This window comes from Mercenaria mercenaria, chromosome 18, assembly GCF_021730395.1.
Source record: "Mercenaria mercenaria strain notata chromosome 18, MADL_Memer_1, whole genome shotgun sequence".
NCBI lineage: Eukaryota > Metazoa > Mollusca > Bivalvia > Venerida > Veneridae > Mercenaria > Mercenaria mercenaria.
In genome coordinates, this window is record NC_069378.1 from 53,537,738 (window position 1) to 53,558,985 (window position 21,248).

At 34.6% G+C, this 21,248-nt stretch overlaps 1 protein-coding gene across 1 annotated transcript; it reads left to right on the top strand.

The window, feature by feature from the left end:
* Positions 1 to 36: 36 nt before the first annotated feature.
* On the top strand, positions 37 to 20,729 carry LOC123538444 (uncharacterized). The gene is made up of 5 exons (XM_045322551.2): positions 37 to 179; positions 2,322 to 2,391; positions 3,461 to 3,493; positions 13,365 to 13,448; positions 17,502 to 20,729. Exons 2-5 carry the CDS (start codon positions 2,352 to 2,354, stop codon positions 19,820 to 19,822), a joined length of 2,478 nt encoding a protein of 825 aa, XP_045178486.2. The 5' UTR covers positions 37 to 179; positions 2,322 to 2,351; the 3' UTR covers positions 19,823 to 20,729.
* Positions 20,730 to 21,248: the final 519 nt, after the last annotated feature.

A 21,248-nucleotide genomic window follows, 5' to 3' on the forward strand; every position in this document is an offset into this window, starting at 1 on the left:
GCAGACAAACAGGCATATAGGTAATGGTATGGGTGTTGTTTTTTTTTGTCTTGTTTTGTAAAATGAATAAACTTCTGCGAGAATGCAGCAGATGTGTCTATTTTTAGCACAGATGCAGTTGTGCTAGAGTAGTACGTATAGTGTCATAATGATGGCGGAAGGTTGATGAGAATTTCAAGGTAGGCTTTCTTTTAAGAGGTATCTTTATTTATAAATAGATGTAGGAATTCTTTATGTTTAAATACAACATAAAGTCTTGATATCTGGTAAGCCGGCCGGTTACTCTGTGATTTCTTCGATATGTTTAGACACGTATATGTGTATACAATTTGATCAGACATAGGAAATGAATTTTGTATATAAACACCTACATTTGTTTTTCTTATGTGGAAGAGATTTTGTAGGATTTGAAGATTTATGTACATGATTTCGATTGTAAACATATGTATGATATACATCTAAAAATAAACCAGATGCCGGAGTCATTACAGAGGCAAGAGTGTTTGCCAACTACGTTAGTAATTTTTTTGGCTATTGCGTTCTTATTGACGTGTGTGTGTGTGTGTGTGTGTGTGGCGAGTGGGAGCGTCCTGACGAAGCACACAAATCATTTAAAACACTTCTTGTAAATTATATCGCACAAATCTGTTACGAAAAGAAATAACTTAAGTAGAAGAATATGAATATACCTTTTTGTTGTTTCTGAGCTGTAATTTGTAATACTTTTTTGTGCCTTGCTGTAAATTGTTAAAAAATGTATTTCAGTATGTAGTAATTGTCAGTAAACGGACTGTCGTTTAAGCAGTTCCAAAAATAGATATATATATCGCACAAATCACATTTTTTTTCTGTTTTGGAAGCCCGAAGCACCAGGCTTATTGCCAAATGCTAAATGACAAATAATTTAAGAACAAATGCCATTTACTTAATGCTAAATGTTAAATATCTAATGTTTTATGCCACATTCTTAATGCTTATTGCTAATTACCAAATACTATATGCGATATACTTAGTGCTAATACAAAATGATAAATGTCAAATAGCTAGTAAATTAAATGCTTTTTACCAAATGATAACCCGAACTAGTACACTTTTATAACTTTAAAGAGATTCCATAAAAAATATCGCTAATAACACATTTAAAAACATTATGGAGTAAGGTTTGCAGGCGTATTATCTTCGTTTTGTTTGTTAAACGTCGCACCGACACAATTTAAGGTTATAAGAAGTGCATTACTTCAGGCACGATCGGGCAGCTGGGTGGAACCACTGACACCAGATCAAAAGGAAATGCCATTGCTCTTCTTATAACCTTATATAATTTTGCTTAATAAATATTATACCTCAGCCAGTGATTTTCGTTCGATAAACTAATTATTTGAAGTGAAGATACGAAGAAATTTTATCTAGGGTATATAGTAATTATACGCTTCTGAACGACAAACGAAGATTTTGCTCAAAACGAAATAGCTTGAGATATAACATTTTGATTCTAACAATTTATCAAGGACTATTATCTACATCTTTTAAGATATTCACTAAATATTTGGCTGTTAAATAAATTTTTCCTTCGAGCATGCCGATATGACAATTGATCAAGATCTGCAGTTAGTATGTTTTGGTACGCACCCCTTTTAACAGTTAATGGTACTGTTAAAACTGAAAGACGGACAAGTTCATGTCAGAAAATTAGCATGATAAGGGTTAACTGTGACCTTGACATTGATTGCGCTGGCTCCACGTGCAATATTAACATCGTTAATTAGGTTAGCTTTCTTTGACCCAAGTAGCATCCCGGAAGACCCCCAGGAAGCTCACAAGCGAAATATAAAGATATGTTTTGTAGTATATGAAAAGATCTACAGATAGATACATGTATATATATTTTGAAAAGTTTGGTTTTTACTTGAGAAGAAGCAAACAAACGATTTATGTAAATGGTACGCCAATGATGACTCGAAGCTGAAGTAGCGATATCACGACAGTAAGATGGTAATGTTACAACAGCGTATTAGCTTGATGATGAAATCGAACGACAAGACAGTGATTGGGCGATAACACAAAAACGAAGTAATATCGCGAATTTGTCATTACGCTGGCGTAGCATCGCACAATCACCATTTTCCGCTATTGTGAAGTGGCGTTTACAAAAACACAAAGCCATAACAGTCATGATTGTCCTTACGGAACATTTATATTGATGTATTGGACGTTTACATATTGTTTCATTCTCAAGTAAAACCTATCATTTACATTCGCAATTACGGGACACCTGTAATATGAAACTGAAAATTGAAACTTATCTATATTTCTTGTTGCAGTTTCTGTAATGTAAAAACAGATTTTCAATCATGGCAGAAAGGTTGTCGGGCGACGAGCATGATGAATCTGGTGAGTATAAGCGAACTTGTTAAATAATAGATACTGTAAGAAAATTAATGTCGTTTTCTGTAATAAATGAAAGCTTTGGATCGCAACATTTTGTCAGCTGAAACACGAGTTTGTTGACAGGGAAAAATGCAACTCCCGTCTCTGAGACCCTGAAAGAGATAGTTCTCGTTCAGGAAAAAAAGGTTAAATACCAAATGCTGATATGATTAAAATATTTTTTACTTTAATGTAGGTCTTCATCCCTATAATGATTTTACTACTAGTCAAATGTTTTCAAAGTTTTACTTTATATATTAAGTTTTCTTAGAATATTTAATCACAACTATTGCTGATGTATCTTTCGTAGAATTTAATCGATTAATGCACAAAATCAACATTGATGACCGCACTGATATAATTACGCTATAAAGCTATGATATCGGTTTACATGGAACAACTTCTAAAGAAAACTTTGACAGAAGCGACAACTTAAACAGTAACATTGGCAACCTCTCGTTCTAAGACGGGAACACGTTTAATGAAAACAATAAAGGGGAACATAATATTTAAAGTTGATTTTACAGATCTTTTTATATGGAAACCTTTTTACTAAATCAAATGTTTTGAAGAACAGAAATTTTGTGACATTATACAATTAGTGAAAGAGTTGTTGTTTATTCGAATGTTTTCGTATGTCAACCCATGCTTTTTTAATTCTCTGAATTAGGGATATTTTGCCAAAAAATTCCATCTTCAGTTTTTCATTGTACATATTACATATACATGTTCCTGAGATACATTCAATTTACATAATCGTCAACATCGACCATGTACACATACTGATCAGATATTGAACCGTGGTATTTTATCTCTTTTGTTTCTAAAACCTTTTTTAAGGAAGAATGGTAAAATCCAGTGACATTTGCTTCGTATTGTCGTCACTTACATGCGAAAACCTTATTTAAAGGAGGCTTATGCTTCAACCTAAATAAACTCAATATAAATATTAAGATATTAATTTTTATTTCAATATTGAAATACTTTGTGACAATTTTTGGCTTATTGTGTTTCTAATCCTTTTCTTTTGCAGCACAAAGAGTGAAACAAATGGTATCCACTGGCAGTAAGTTTACATTTGTTTTATTATTAGAGATGTCAAGAAATACTTTATTCTTTTTAAATGATAGTATTGATATATGTAATTCATAATGTTAAAAAATATGGAATAAGCGGTTCGAACTCATTTGTTCTTAGACTGTTTTCAATTTTAATGTGTCATACATATGAAGATTTTAATCATTTCGTTATACGTTTTCATGCAATATACCTATTACTTATTACGCGTTATACATTCTTTAATAAATACATTTTCACAAAAATATTATTGTTAGAAGGACAAAGGGAGGGAGTGTACAATGTTTTTATTAATGTGCTCTGACAATTGTATAATCAGAACTAATATTTATTGTCTTAGCTTGAATCTTATGTGCCTTAAAGTAGCATCATGTGTTTGTTATCTTTAGTTTCAGAGAGAATAGAAGAGAAAAAAGTTAATACATTCAATACTTTAGGCTTCTTTAGCATCACTTATTCATGCCTCTCGTTGGTTAAATGTTCATATTTTGTTCAACATCCACATCACTTTGCCTAATGCTGATACGCATATATGTGCAAACAGTTTTTTTGGATGTTGTTTTTTTTTTTTACAATTACTGTTAATTGTTACATAGTTATTCAACATGCGTTCGTAAAATACAAAAGAACTAAACTTATTTTCAGGACGTGTATCTACTGTTCTCGAATTCCAAGGATCCGTTTTTACTTCGGCATAACTTAAATTCGACATTCAGATTTGACTTAATTCAGGTGTTTCTACAAAATGTTTAGCTGCAGCTATATTAACATATTAAGTGTAGACATAACATTTACATCTTATATCATAAGAGAGAACCTAAGCAATTTGTAAGACAATGTGTTTGCTAAAAGACTATTTGAAGTAAAATTTGCGCAATGCTCGAAACCAAGATAAAGCTGGGTAGTTATCACGATAATATTCAACACTTTCCAACTTAGGTTTGCATTTTTCTCAAATTATTATAGCAATGAATTAAATGCATTATCCAGGAAACTTCATTATAATAATTTTTGTAATAATCGCAGTAATATTGTCAGGAAACATTCGACTTTTTAGATAACCTTTGCTTTATCAAGATAAAATGCGGAGGTACTGTGTTAACTATCTAGCTACGGCAGAAGTACGCCTTCTTAAATGTGTCTATTGTCGTCATTTACCCTGCACACTTTTAAGATCTTTTTCTAAGTCGACAGTTATTATCGACATACTAGGATTAAAAGTCATATACGTTCGATTCTACGATATGCCCCATAACATTCCGGATCACATTAACGAACCATTTCGTAACTTGTAATATGGTATTGTGCTGAGTTTATATTTTGAAAATAAACTTAACGTTTTATTTTTAGGTGAGCTTTTGTGATCGCCCTGTGTCCGTCGTCGTCTGTGTCAACAATTTGACTCTTGGCATTCTAGAGGTCACAATTTTGGCCAAATCATATTGAAACTTGGTGAAATATTAAACTCAATAAAATCTTGGACGAGTTTGATATTTGGTCATCTGGGGTAAAACAACTAGGTCAACAGGTCAAATCAAAAGAAAAGGTGGTTAACACTCTAGAGGCCACATTTATAATAATACCTCTATGAAATTTGGTTAGAAATTTAATCATTCGGTAATTTATGATAAAACTGTCATGAAAAATACGTTTAGGAAAAAATCATGTTCTATAAAGATACGTAAATACGACCTGAACTGGTCGTTATTAACATGAAACAAAGAAGGATTTGAATTACTGACTTTCAGCCACATTTATAACTGTATCTTCATGAAACTTTGTCAGAATATTACTCTTGGTGATCTTTATGTCAAAAGATAATAGGTAAGGGTAGATTTCTCGGAAGCACAGAGCACAAAAGACACAGCCCCAGAGCCGCGCATTTACATGGTAGGCCCACAACAAAAAGAAGATGTAATGGGAAAATATTTCAGACGGGTTGCTTCAAACATCCAGCAAGTACATATTAATTTAAGCTAAATATAAATAAAGGGGAAGGAAATGGTAAGGGGCGAAATGGAATCGTGGGTGGGGGTGGAATCCGAAGGGGAAAGTTGAACAAGGAAGAATATACAAGGGAATGCCATGTTCTTTAAAACAGTCAAACTACAACGCAAACCACAATAGCGCAGACACTCGTGTACCAAAGATAAGCATACAGCGACGATCAACTTAATAAATAAGAAAAACGAACATCCAACACAAGGAAACAGTAGGGCACCGTTATAGACTCACAAGCATACAAACGCACCCACACAAGTAGGAAAAAACAATCAAGTACCGTCTAGGGATTCGGCTGCCAAAACAAAGGGGATTCACGAAAACTTACTAAAAGTAAAGAGGGAGGGGATGCAATAAGTAGCGTAAATGCAAGTTTTAATCGGGTTCATGTGGGGTCGAAAACTAGGTCACTAGGTCAAATCACAGGAAAAGATTATTAACACTAGTGACCAGATTTATGACTGTACTTCAAGAAACTTGATCAGAATATTAATCTTAATAATCTCATGGTCAAATTCATATCTGGGTCAGGTGGGGCCTAAACCTAGGTCATCTGGTCAAATCGAAGGGAAAGCTTTTTTACACTGTAGAAGCCACGTTTATGACAATATCTCTATAAAACTTAGTCAGGAAGTTAATCTTGATGATAATTAGGCAAGTTCAAATCTGGGTAAGGTAGGGCCAAAAACAAGGTCACCAGGTCAAATCAAAAGAAAAACTTGTTAACACTGTAAAGGGCACAGTTCTGACTGTATCTTTATGAAACTTGGTGAGAATATTTATTTTGATAATATGTATGTCATGTATGAATCTTAGTAATGTGTGGTCAAAAACTATGTCACCATGAAAATCAAGGAATTGATAGTTTACACTGAAGGGGCTACATTTATGACCATATCTTAATGACCATATCTTTGTCAGAATATTAATCTTGATGATCTCTAGGTCATGTTCAAATATGGGTCAGATGGGGTGAAAAACTAGGTCACCAGGTCAAATCAAAGGAAAATGTTCTTAACACTCTAGAGGTCACATTTATAGTTGTATGTTCTTTGAAATTGATCAGAATGTTAACCTTAATGATCTTTAGGTCAAACAAGAATCTGGGTCATGTGGAATGTGACCTATTGGCCTAATTACTTGCTTTTCTAAGATACAGCATTGAAACTTGCGTTAAAATATTAAAATAAAATTTCAGTGACCATGAATGTGACCTACTGACCTATTTTTTTTCTTTTTGTTAAGATACAGTCTTGAAATTTGGATGACATGTACAGTTTTGCAGGCCGATATTCTGACTTTCAGTGACCATGAATATGATCTACTGACCTACTTTCTTTTTTAAGATCATGTAGATAAGGCTTTGAAATTTGGATGACAAGTACAGTTTTGCAGACTGATCTTTAAGGTAGTTCTGCACGTTTGGATTGAAAAATTTTCTACAATGTAGAATTTGATTAAACCCTGATTTTTCAAAACTTCAGAATATACTTAGAAAACTCAGCAAATAAAAATGATAGGGTCGTGTGCTTGAATTTTTGCTAGACTGATTTGAAATATTTGGACCTCACGCATTTTTTCATAATGGGAGGCTATGGGAAGATTATATCATTCATATCATTTTCGTCAATAGAAATTTTTCTACAATGTGGATTTTAATAAAACTTCTCATAGTCGTGAATTAATATATGGTCTATAATATGGTAAAATAAAATTTATAGGTCCATGTGCTTATTTTTGAGCTATTTGACCAAACTTGAAGTGAACCGCATATTTCAAGACAATTTAAGACATTATTTTAAATTATTTAAACGTCACAGATGTTTTGATATCATATATTAACTTTAGAGAGATAGTAACAATGCCATTGAAATACATTTACTCACGGGTTGCCATTAATTCATAAAATGATTTTCATTTCCGTACGCCGAATCCTGGCTTTATTCTACGTTTTCCGGAAAAATGACGTTACGCCATCACTTCCGATTTATCAAACGTGCAGAACTACCTTAAGCTGAATTTCAGAGACCATAAATTTGACCTATTGACCTACTTTCGATGCAGCCCTGAGATATGGATGACATGTACAGTTTTGTAGACTGATCTTAAAGCTGAATTTCATTTTCAAAAATGACCTACGTATTTTATTTCAAGATACAGTCTTGATATGTGGATTACATAACGATCTTAAAACTGACTTTCAGTGTCCATGAATGTGACCTACTGAACTACTTTCTTGTTTTATTAACAACCTTTTAACTGACTTTCAGTAACCATGAATGTGATATAATGACCTACCTTTTTGTTTTTTCTAGATACAGCCATTAAATTTGGATGACTTGTGCAGTTTTGCAGATTGATTTTAAAACTGAATTTCAGTGACCATAAGTGGGACCTACTGACTTACTTTCTTAATATTTAAGTATCAGTTCGACATTTAAACTTGTAGGTGATATAACTCAGGTGAGTGATCCATGGTCATAATGACCCTCTTGTTTATACGATCGTTTTGAGAAAATGGGACGTTTAAAGTTTTCACACGTTTCGAGGTGGCAAGGTGGGGATGGGGAGGGGATGTATGTTTCTTGTGTTTCTGGCATGATCCTCATTAAAAAATTAGTCAGTTAAATGATTTGGTATGTGGCATCATCTAAAAGTCCTCTACCAAGTCTATTTAAATTATCCCATTCAGGTCAAGTATGGTCTATCCTGGGGGTCACATAGATTAATATAGAAAAAAAAAGCTTTGAAAAAATCTTTTTGTTAAAAACCACAAGGCATAGGGCTTTGATCTCATCTAGTGGTCCTCTGCTAAGATTGTTTAAATTATGCCTCTGGGGTGAAAAAAAGGCCCCGTCCCGGGGATTTTAACTTTTATATAGACATGTACAGGAAAAACACTTCCCCTACTTAGATTGTTCAAATTATCAACTAGGGTGAAAAGAGGCCCCGCCCCGGGAGTCCCAGTTTCATATTGACTTATATAGAAAAAAAAACCTTTAAAAATCTTCTTGTCTGACACCAAAAAAATATAGGCCTTTGACATTTTGTATGTATCATTGCCTTATTGTCCTCTACCAAAAATTGTTTCAATTAAAACCTTAGGATGAAAAGAAAAGGCCCCATCCAGAGGGTCCCTAGTTTTACATAGACTTTGGTAGGAACAAACTTTAAAAATGTTCTTACTTGAAACCACAAGACCTAGGCCTTTGATATTTGGTATGTAGCATTGCCTTGTAGTCCTCTACTAAGTTTGCTCATTTTTTTTTCCGTGGGTTTAAAAGACAACTCGACCCGGGGAAGCTAAGTTTTACATAGACTTTTATAGGAAAAAGCTTTTAAAAAATCATTCTTTCTGAAATTCCAAGGCCTTAACTTTTGATGCTTGGTATGTAGCATTGCCGAATGGTCCACAATAATAATTATTCAAATTATGCCCCTGAAGCGAAAACAGGCCCAGCCCAGAGGGCTCCAAGTTTTTCATAGACTTAATTAGGAAAAAATGAAAATTAAACTCTACTTGTCTGAAAGTTTAGGGCTTAATCCTTTGATATTTGGTATGTAGCATAGCCTAGTGGACTGTTCAAATTATGCCTCTGGGACGAAAAGAGGCCCTGCCCTTGGGTCACTTGTATATGAGTTACATAGGAAAATTACTTAGAAATTGTCTGATTATATTTCCTAGATTGTTTAATTATAAATGCCTTGACCCCAAGAAATTAGCTGTCACTTAACTTTGGCCTCGACCTACCGACTTAGTTTTGTATTTCTAAGATATAGCCGTGAAATTTGAATGACATGTACGGTTTTGCACACCGATCTTAATACTGACATTCAGTTACCTTGAATGTGACCTACTGACCTACATTCTGTTTTTTTTTAAGATACAGTCTTGAAATGTGGATGAAATGTACAGTATAGCACACCAATCCTAAAACTGACTTTCGGTGTCCATGAATGTGAACTACTGACCTACTTTCTTGTTTGTTTTTTAAGGTATTAGATCACAAATAGAGAACCTCCTTTTTTAAGAGTATTCAGTTCCTACCATAAACCTACCTTTACTGCAATTCTTAGGGGGTCGTAGGTTCAAGCCCTACTGGGACCAAATTTTTTCCTTATTTTCCTTTTTTTCTAATAAGTTTTTGCTTCTTTCAAGACTTATTATTGATTTCTTGTACAAAAATGGAAACAGATGACTCTTATAAGCAATTTCTTGGTGTTCAAAGTGAATTTACTACTTAAACAGAAGGGGTACAGTTACACATCTTTAAAAATATTGAGTTACACGCGGTGAAAGTTCTCTATTTTGCTTTCACTCTTAGATTATATATTGTGGAAGAAACATAGGTAGGTTTTACGTCTGTCCTAAGGTCATTTTTAAGTGGAGTAAGCCATATTCAAAACAGAATCGCAGCATTCGACCTTATTTTTTAAATGTTGAAATATGAATTCTGTCTCATTAAATCCGTTTGCTTGAGGCACCATAGAAAAAATGATATTGACATTTTTATTTTGTGTTTTATAATTGTTTACCAATAGTTTGATATTTCTTTTATTAAAATTAATGGTAAATGAGTTCTCTGCCAACGTTTTGAATAGTGGCTATCACTTTGAAATTTGTCTCTACTTGAGCTTTAGGAGATACCATAAGTTATACAAAATTTATAAACAAGAGGGCCAAGATGTCCGTAGGTCGCTTACCTGAGAAACACACCATAATAGTGTAAACATTTTTGAACTAGACTGATTTCATGGAAACAAATATTTTGGCCAATTTTCATTAATATTGGACTAAAAACGTGGTCTCTTGAGTTTAAATAAGTATTTTCTTAGATTTTACCTAGTTTTTGACCCCAGATGACCCATATTCGAACTTAACCTAGATTTTATCATGGAAACCTTTCTGACAAAATTTCATGAAGATCAATTGAAAAATACAGCATCTATCTCATACAAAAGGTTTTTCTTTGATTTGACCCAGTGACCTAGTTTTTGACCCCAGATGACCCATATTTGAACTTGATCTAGATTCTATCAAGGCAATCATTCTGACTAAATTGCATGAAGATCAATTGAAACATACAGCCTCTATCGCATATACAAGGTTTTTCTTTGATTTGACCTTGTGACCTACTTTTCGACCCCAGATGACCCATATTCAAATTGACATAGATTTTATTAAGGCAGTCATTTTGACAAAATTTTATGAAAATCAATTGAAAAATACAGTCTCTATCGCATACACAAGGTTTTTCTATAATTTGACCTAGTGACCTAGTTTTTGACCTCAGATAACCCATTTCAAACTTGACCTAGATTTCATCAAGGCATTCATTCAGACCAAATTTCATAAAGATCAATTAAAATATACAACCTCTATCGCATACACAATGTTTTTCTTTGCTTTGACCTAGTGACCTAGTTTTTTACTCCAGATAAACCATTTTGAACTTTACCTCGATATTATCAAGATAATTATTCTAACAAAATGTCATGAAGATCAGTTGAAACATACAGCCTCTAATGCATACACAAAGATTTTCTTTGCTCTAACCTAGTGACCTGGTTTTTTACTCCAGATAAACCATTTTCAGACTTGGCCTATATTTCATCAAGGCAATTATTCTGACCAAAATTCATGAAGATCAATTGAAGAATACAGCCTATATCGCATACACAAGGTTTTTCTTTGATTTGACCTAGTGACCTAGTTTTTGATCCTAGATAACCCATTTTCGAACTTGGCCTAGACTTTATCAAGGTAATCATTCTTACCAAATTTCAGGAAGATTAGTTGAAAATTACAGACTCTATCGCATACACAAGCTAAATGTTAGACAGACGACAGACAGACGACGGACGCCGGACATCAAGCGATCACAAAAACTCACGTGAGCTGAAAACGGCACGGTAAAAGTTGTTTATAAATTGCAAAATAGTGCAAAACACAGTTACCTTTCAGAATATACCAAGCAAAGGCCATTTTGTAAACATTACTATTAGTGATCTAATACCATAAGAGACAACCTTGAAATTTTGGTGACATGTGCAGTTTTGCAGACAGATCTTAAAACTGACTTTCAGTGACCATGATTATAACTTTTTTGCCTACTTTCTTGGTTTTAATGATACAGCCTTGACATTTTGATGGCATGTACGGTTTTACAAACTGATTTTAAAACTTAATTTCAATGACCATGAATATGACCTACTGACCTACCTTCTTTGTTTTTTAAGATACAGCCTTGAATTTTGTGTGATATATAAGTTTTGCATAACGATCTTAAAACTGACTTTCAGTAACCATAAATGTGATCTACTGACGTTATTTTTTCAGCATCACTTTAACCTTTGAAACATGTAGCTCATATAACTCTGGTGAGCGATCCAGGATTATCATGATCCTCTTGTATATCACTGGCCGTAGGAAAAAAAATCGTAATCATTTTCTGTGGTACAACATGCATGTTACATTCAGTTTTTAGGTGTATCTTGACCTACGACTACTTGGGAAAGATTTTAGTGTGAACTTTTTAGCTTCATGATTAAGGTTTCGATGGAGGCATTGAGAAACAAAAATCAAACAACACCAAATCATAGAAAGAAAGAGTTGTTTGACATGAAAATTGAACAGCATGTAAAACATGTATATTACTTTACGAAACAAGTGTCAGTATACTGATATAAACATTGAATTTCGGAAAAGGGCTGCCTAAAGGGGCTCCACTTCCGGACAGTTAAACGCCTTTAAAAACTCACCATTTTCAAAGAACTGTTACACATGTTCGTTTTGATGCATTTGCAATAGCGTGCGAGTGGTGAAATTTCGAATAACAAGGTGGAACACAGTTTTCAGCAATTGTTTATCTTTATTTCTTTACAAATGGCATTCATTTTCAAAGGGAGACAACTGTTCCCGATTATTTTAAGTACAAATGGCATTCATTTTCAAAGGGAAACAACTTTTTCCGATTATTTTAAGTAATCTTTGAGAAAAAGTTGTCTCCCTTTGAAAATGAATGCCATTTGTAAAGAAAAAAAGATAAACAATTGCTGAAAACTATGTTCCACCTTGTTACGTGAAATTTCACCACTCGCACGCTATTGCAAATGCATCAAAACAAACATGTGTAACAGTTCTTTGAAAATGGTGAGTTTTTAAAGGCGTTTAACTGTCCGGAAGTGGAGCCCCTTTAGGCAGCCCTTTTCCGGAATTCAATGTTTATATCAGTATACTGACACTTGTTTCGTAAAGTAATATACATGTTTTACATGCTGTTCAATTTTCATGTCAAACAACTCTTTCTTTCTATGATTTGGTGTTGTTTGATTTTTGTTTCTCAAGTCCTCCATCGAAACCTTAATTTCTCTTTATTGTTACTGTAAATAACTTATATTGCAACTTATGTTTGGCCGTATGGAAAACGAAGGACTACTTTTCTTTGGTACAACATATATGTTACTTCCAATTTTAAGTGTATTTCTAGGTATCTATACATAGTAAGGTGATTTTTTGTGGATTTTGAAATCGAAAAATAAATTTCTTGTGGACTTTTTTCCATTAGCTACTACTATTAATAGATTATTCTTGAAACTTTTTAACCTGGTTTTCTAGAACTGTATATGTCCTTGTTTGGGCTTACTGTCTACCAGACGTATACAGAATAAGTTTTACTATAGCATCTACGTCAACTTTAGTAAGTATAGTAACTTTGGGCTGGTTTTTTAACAGTTATGGCTCTTGAATTATTTAAAATTGCCCAAGTCGTAATCACATGATAGTAATTTATTTCCAAATCATGGTCTTCAAGAATTACAACACAGCCATAGAATTAAAATTCCTTTTGCAAATACAGGTGAAGTTGTACAGATGGCGTTAACCGTTGTGGCGGGGGCGGGCATATTGTATGGTATTACTGAATATCACCGAAGGTTATGCGGTAAGTTGGCTTTTACTTAAACACTCGTTTTCGCCATTAAAGTTTGTTCTAAGCCAAAAGAAAAGAAAAACAATTAAGACTTCTGGAGTTATTTTCATGAATTACCCCATTCATTCTCAATTTGTCAAATTCCACGATACGGCCATGGATTCTGCTGATATGAAAATAGGAAATAACAGATTGGTGACGATTGATGTGTTAAAAGAGCATGCAGTAGCGTTGAGGATTTCAATAAACGTAACCAATATATTACAATTAAGATTCCTCAACAGGGCTACTATCGTAAATCAATTTGGTTTTAAAATACAATAGAAATTTAAAGACACGTTTGCGAGAAGGTATATCTAAACCCGTTTTATACTGGGATGTGATTTGCAAACTTCGTAATACGTTAGGTCATGGTAATTTTCCCCTTGTATTTGGTAAAATTATTAAACGTTTAATTAAAAGGTTATTACCCAACTGTTTTGAGACACACCGCATGTTTAGTGTTCAATCCGTTTATAGTTGGACACTACGCATTCTTTGAATGTGTCTGACGAAAGAGAGAGAGAGAGGAGTCTGTGATAAGCAGTTTTTTTTAAATCCCACCAAGACTGAACTGTTTTTATTTCTGTCTTCTGGCATGTTTCGTCGGGATCTTAAGGGTTGTTTCTTTTGATGTTCTGTGTTATGCAAAGGCATCGATTACATCCAATTTAAGTTCCCAACTGCTTTCCCACTGACAGTTCTAAGGTGGTGCCCCACTGTGTTCCTTTGTTTGTTCTTTTTGTCCTAGCGTGTTTGCTTTGTATGCGAGTGTGTGTGCTGGTAGTGTGAGTTTAGTTTTTGGGAGGCTGCGGTTTTAAAACTTGGTATTCCCTGTTTGATATTTATTCTTGCTGCTTAGATTTGCGCTTAATAATACAATTGTGTCTTATTTCATGAGATATAGATTTACGTTTTCTAATGTTTAAAATAGAAAATATATCAATAATAGGGTTTTTTAAGAGATATTACCTTCTTGGTATATATTATCGTTTAATTCCAACGGAAACGGTGACTGTACTTTTTATCCATTTTAATTCTGCTATATGCTTCGAAACTAGAGGTAGAAATTTGTTGTACTGGCTTAATTGTTACCTGGTCAAAAGTGTGGTTTGAATACATCTGCGGATGTCTCTAAGTTGCTTTTTGTACTTTTAGCATGTGTAAATGTTGAGTTCTGCTCAATCCGGCTAGAGGGCGTGGAAGGTAGCATGCATTTCCACGACCGTCCATGAACAGGCTCAGTCAAACCGAGCCTGCAACGTTTTCGTTTTTGTCGTGTTGAGCGATCTATGAAGTTTCCACTTTTTCTATTTATTTTTTTTTATCTACGAAAGTGTTGGTACGTATAAAAAGGTATTAAACTAGTTCCGACTATGTATTTTGTACGAATGTTCACCGAAACGAATTTTCAGAGACTGCTCTGTTTGACCAACACACTGAATACCATAATTGGCGCGTGTCGCGTCAGTACCTTAATCATGTGGATGTCTTTTAATCAATGTCAGAATTTAGTTTTTACGTTAAAAGTTATGCCATTTAAAATGATAGTAAACCTGTGCGATATATGATTGCAACAACCACACCTCTTTTGAATTGCATTATTTTCTTGTTAATGAAACGGTACCCTCTACATCCCTATGGATAAATTATATGTTTTATTTAGCAAAATGAAGCTTTAATGGAAAAAGGCTGACAGAAGGTGTATGTCTTAATAGCGTATTATTGTCTTTAGGCAAATGTACATAAGATGCAGGGTGAAACCGAATAGGTGAAATAATTGATTTCGGAACTCAATTTATGTACTGATGTAATAATATAATGTATGTACAGTTTGTGAAAAGTGGTGTTCGGGTAGAAAAAAGTCATCAAGCTCAAATAAGTTAGTGAAAGTGTTATGGGACAATTCAACACAAAAGAAATTATGGCAAGGTTTGAAACTGTTTTATCTAAAGACAAAAACAAGGTCAAATCTTGGTAACCCTCAGAAAGTTACATCTGTATCAGATCCTTATGAAATTTTGCTTGTGTCAAAGCTTAGAATAAGTATCTTAACACCTCAGGTCTAAAACTGAGTCAGAAGGTTAAGTCTTAAAACACTTTTCAGTAATTAAGTTGCCATATTTTCAACTTAACACAGCCATAGAACTATGCATCGCAATGTATGACCACAACAGAAAAGAAGGGAGCTGTAACGGAAAATTTTATAGACGGATTGCTTAACAACATAATCACATGCAAAATACACAAAGCCGAGGGGTGGGGGTGTAATGTTTGGACAAAAGGGGCGGGTGTTGGGGAGAAGTGATAAAAAAGCAAAGATAAATATTCAACAGGGAAATCCACTTTCATTAAACACAATTAATAGCTCACAATAACTCATAATTCACTCATAGTAAAGTTCAACGGTGGATTGGGATAAAGGAGAAAAAGGAAAGAAACGCCAACAACAAATTGGACAACACAAAATACGAGACAGACGGAAACAAGTTGAAAATAGTGCCACCGCCTTCGAACGGTCAGTAACCTATATAAAGGAAACTGGGGGTTTATGCGGTGTGTCTCAAAACAGTTAGGTCATAACCTCTTTAAATAAACGTTTAATTACTTTACAAAATACAACTGGAAAATTACCTTGGCCCAAAATCGTACAAGTTTGGAAACCACATCCCTATAAAAACGGGTTTTGATATACCTTCTCTCAGAAATGTTAATAAATTGCTAAAGTATTTTAAAACCAAATAGAATTTCGCAAAGTATTTACGCATTTCATAATAACGTAGCCCTGTAGAGGACGCTAATTTGTAATATTCTGATTAGTAAACATGACATAGCTGTTCGGTGTATGTGCGTGCGTCCGTCCGGATTTGTTTGTCCGGACCATAACTTTGACATGCATGCAGCAATCTCATTCATACTTGGCATGAATGTTAACCTCAGTGAGACGGAGTGTCTTGTGCAAACCGCAGGTTCCTATCTCAAAGGTCAAAGTCACACTTGGAGGTCAAAGGTTAAATTTAATAATGACTTTGTCCGGAGCATTTCTTCTTCATGCAGGAAGGATTTTGATGTATCTTGGCACAAATATTCACAAATATGTGACGGAGTGTCATGCGCAAGAACCAGGACCCTAGGTCTAAAGTCAAGGTCACACTTAGAGGTCAAAGGTCAGATACAAGAATGACTTTGTCCGGAGCATTTCTTTTTCATGCATGGGGGATTTTGATGTGACTTGGCACAATTGTTCACCGTCCTGAGACTAAGTGTCATGTTCAAGAATCTAGAATTACTTCCTTTTGTTGTTACTATAAATAGCTTATATTGTAACTTTTTTATTATTGGTCGTAGGGAATAATTAAGACCACATTTCTGTAGTACAATATGCATGTTACATCCAATTTTGAGGTGTATATTGACCTATCTCTACTGGTAATGATTTTTGTGTGGATTTAGATTTTTTAAAGCTTTACTTCCCTTTGTTGTTAATATGAATAACTTATATTGTAACTTTTTGCAATCATTTTTATTTGGTATAAATGTCTGCCTCAATGACACAGGGTGCCATGTGCAACTCCTAGTCCTTTTGACAGCTGGCGGGCTCGACATGTTGCCCGTGGGCATTTTTTCAAACCTATCATGGCGACCAGCTATGGAAATTGGGTGCTTCAAAACAACTCTGTTAATCATTAGGACTTAGCGGAAATAGCCATGTGGACCTGTGACGTAGTTTGTAAAGTCCTTCCCTTTTTAATAAATAATATTGGCGTATGGTATGGGAATGCAGTTTCAGACAAGTGATAGATATTCCACTGGAAGAAACTGTGCAGCCCTGTCGCAGATTTATTTTTATATTGTTATGAAAGAGATTTTATGTTGGACCTTTCTCCAGATACGCACATTATTACTGCATTTAATAGAGCATCGCCCAATCTTGATGATAAACTTAATATAGACAATCCGTTTATGTTATATTATATATTTAATGTTAAATTCAGTTTCCGAATGAGTTTGTACTTTTCCTTTCAGGAATAGATCCATATGCTGCGTCTCTATTCCTGAAGGCATTACGAGACGGCACTGAACAAGATAATTACATTCGTGTGAATGTTGTTGGAAATTTTGGGCAAGGTAAAACGTCATTGGTGCGTAGATTGATTGGGGAAAAATATAACTGCGATATTATGAGTACTAATGGAATTGATGTAGTACGATATATATGCCAGAAAACAACCAGTGGTGAGATATCGTACACAGAACAAAGAGGAATAGATTCATATGAATTTGTGCGGCGAGTCGTGGGGGCAAAGATAGATGCAGACACACATAAAAGTCCAAAGGCAACACAGCATCATGTCTCCTCAATGACTGCTGAGAAGCAACGAAAAAAGAATACAGTTAAGTCAGATCTGATTCCAAAAGGACTCTCAATAAAGGACTTTGAGGTTCTGACTAAAGTAACCAGAAGTAATTTACGAAAGCAGCGTTTTGTTTCGGATTCTGAAGCAGTACATTTCGACTTGTGGGACTTTGGAGGCCAGCATATATTCTATGCGACTCATACATTATTCCACAGTAGCAGAGCTGTCTATCTTCTTGTTTTTAACCTATCTTTACCTCTTCGTGAATGCGTCCAAGATGCTCCCGAGGAAGGTTGTCTAAACACTGATGAGCATACAATGGAATACTTTCTGCGGTTTTGGGTAAACTCAATTCATTCCTTTGTGGGACATGAAGATGGGTTGAAACCACCGATTATACTAGTTGGAACACATAAGGACAAATTAGGACAAGACGAAACAGAAATAAAGAAGAAATCTGAAAAGACATTTGACAAAGTTAGAAAATTGTTTAAAGGCAAACAGTGTCTCTGTCACATCATACCTGAGGAGTTTGCAGTTGATAACACAGATCCAAAAGCTGATACTTTTTCTGAACTTCTGACAACTATCCTACGGCTAGGCCATGAGAGCACATCAGAATCTATACCAACAAAGTGGATTCAGCTAGAAAAAGCCTTGAAAGCAAGTCAGAAAAAAGGCATTGTTACACTGAGAGAAGTAAAAAAAGCCAATCAAGGAATTACATATCCTTTAGAAAATCTAGAGCAAATAAAGCTGTTTCTTAAATATCACCATGACAGGGGTACACTGTTTTATTTTGATGAAACTCCGATATCAGAATACGTGGTACTTGATCCTCAGTATTTGATAGATGCTTTCAAATGCATAATAACAGCTCCCAGATTGCGACGTAACGCTCCAGATCTTCAAACATACTGGCAACGTCTCGAAGAGGAAGCAAAACTTGAAATGGAACTGATCAACAGCCTTTGGAGCACCGAGAAGACGAAAGATTTTATGCAACACAAATTTGTCCTACTTTCATTTCTGAACAAGAATCTTATCATTTCAGAAGCTTTGGAGTACAATGAAGATACAGAAACTTCCGCAGGCCTCGGCTGGTACATCGTTCCAAGTATGCTGAGAGATCACATTTCGGCGACAGAAATAAGCAGCTTCCTCAGTGAGAAAAGTCAAACAAAAATTCGATTCATTCTGACGTTCGACAACTCCTCCATAGTTCCAGTTATTTACCATCGATTGATTGCAGCATGTGTTGGGAAATGGTCAGTTGCTTCATATAAGAACAAAAAACTTCTGTACGAAAACCTTGCAGTCGTCAGGCTGGATAAAATATATGCAGGCCTTCTAGAAATGGATGACATTATGATAGAGCTTTCTGTCATTGCACCTACCTATGGTCATCAAATAAAAAGAGAGATTGCAGACTGTTTTCGTAGATTTGTTGAATCAGTCGTTGTGCACGAATTCAGAAAACATCAAACTGCGGCAGTGCAAAAGCCTAAACCTTACACTGTGTGGTATAGATGTACTCATCCAAGTCACAAACTTCGAAAAAGCGATGTTGGCAAACCAATGTCTTATCTTGATGATGAAGATGAGGTTCTTTGTCCTGATTCAGAGTCTCATTTAATAAACGTTAAATGCGCTAAATCCGAGTGGTTTCAGGGCGACAGAGTACTGGACATTCCAGACGTAGAGCTGTCAATGCAACATCTAAGCACACTGTCTACTTGCATTGGAAGGAATTGGGAATGTATTGCACCAGATCTTCAGTTGACACAGGTGAATATTGATCATATCAAAGAAGACAACAAAGGGAATACGCATATGCAGATATACGTTATGTTACAGAATTGGAAAATGCAACAGCTAGAGGCTGCAACCATGAAAAAACTGATTCTTATACTTCGAAATCGTCCTGTTGTGAATGTTGACTGGGATAAAATCAGAACTGTTGTGGAAGAAATAAATAACAATAAATAATAATTACTATGTCAGATTGTACCATATATGATAACCTACTGGAAAAATATTTAATTGATAATAGACAGAAATGTGTAGTAACAAAAGAAACTTGTGCAATCTATAAAAAGGCGGATGCAAAATGAAATAAAAATAATGCATTATATGTGTGATTGAGCTATGCGGGCGGGCAAATGAATGTGTGATTGTTTATTTGCAGCAATAACTTTAATTACATCCTTACTTTTCTCTAACTAATTGACAATCGAAGTAGGTATTTACTTATTTACAAATATAAGACGACTTAAAACACTTAATGCTGATATATTGTGCATAAATGACACCTAAAATCTACAACTTGAATTAGAATGATTAATTTGAACTACACCAGTTGATTGTCCACATTACTTAAAACGAAGTAAAGACGCAAAAATCAATCAAACACCAGTGTAGGTAAGATGCACACTCAGCGTTTTCACAACTAGAATGAACCACGTGTACCTTAGGGTCTGAGCCATGCCAACCATATCGATTCCAGCAATTGGATTTTGGATCTTAATTCATCTTAACAGTATGTGTTTGTCTGTATTGCCAATGTTTAATAATAGTTGATAGAGATCTGGTAGAAAAAGTGGAAAAAAGAAGTGATTTAACTTAGTCGGCCTGGCTTTTCAAAGCTTCTTGAAAGATGACAAACGACAGAAATGGAATGATCCCTTCGTTTTTTTGAAAAAAGTAACAAAATAAAGTCAAGTTGTTTTTTTGACAGTTCGTCGTTGTGCTAAAAATTTGCCGTTAACTTAGTGCGGTCGTCCTTGTTAATTGCGGTTAATATGCATATTAAGAAAGAAGAACTTGTTTAAAACATGCAGTAAAATTGATGAGGAACATGCTGGAATAACTGAAGTAAATAAAGACATATCATTTATGTGTACGAAATCGATGCCCTTCGCAAACTGTCGAAAGGTGATTTAAAGCGCTTTTGGGTGCTTTACAAAATTGTCCGTAATATATTTATTTAGAAAATACCCTGGGGTAGTAGGTCACAAGGACTTGCCGTGTGAAAATTGCTTGTTATCACGAGAGTCACAATACATCCTACTGCAAAGCCGTTGAAGTGATCTCCCACCTTAAAAGATCAATAATACAATGTCTGGAAGTACTGGTATGTGATATTGATTCTATATTTGTTGTTGCGAAGGCAGAATTATTTAAAAGCGAGGTTAATTTAAACATACAAGAAAATATAACACATGTAGTACATGTCACTGGTTTTAAACCAGAAAAAAATGCCATTATATATTATACTTTATCTCTAGTATAAGAAACACTGTACTCAATGGTAAAACGTGCAAGCCCATTCCAAATACTCATTTCTCACGTAAAACACGAGGTTGGGCTAATGTGTTCTATGCATATAGAAAAATTGTTAAATTTTGTTCCATCG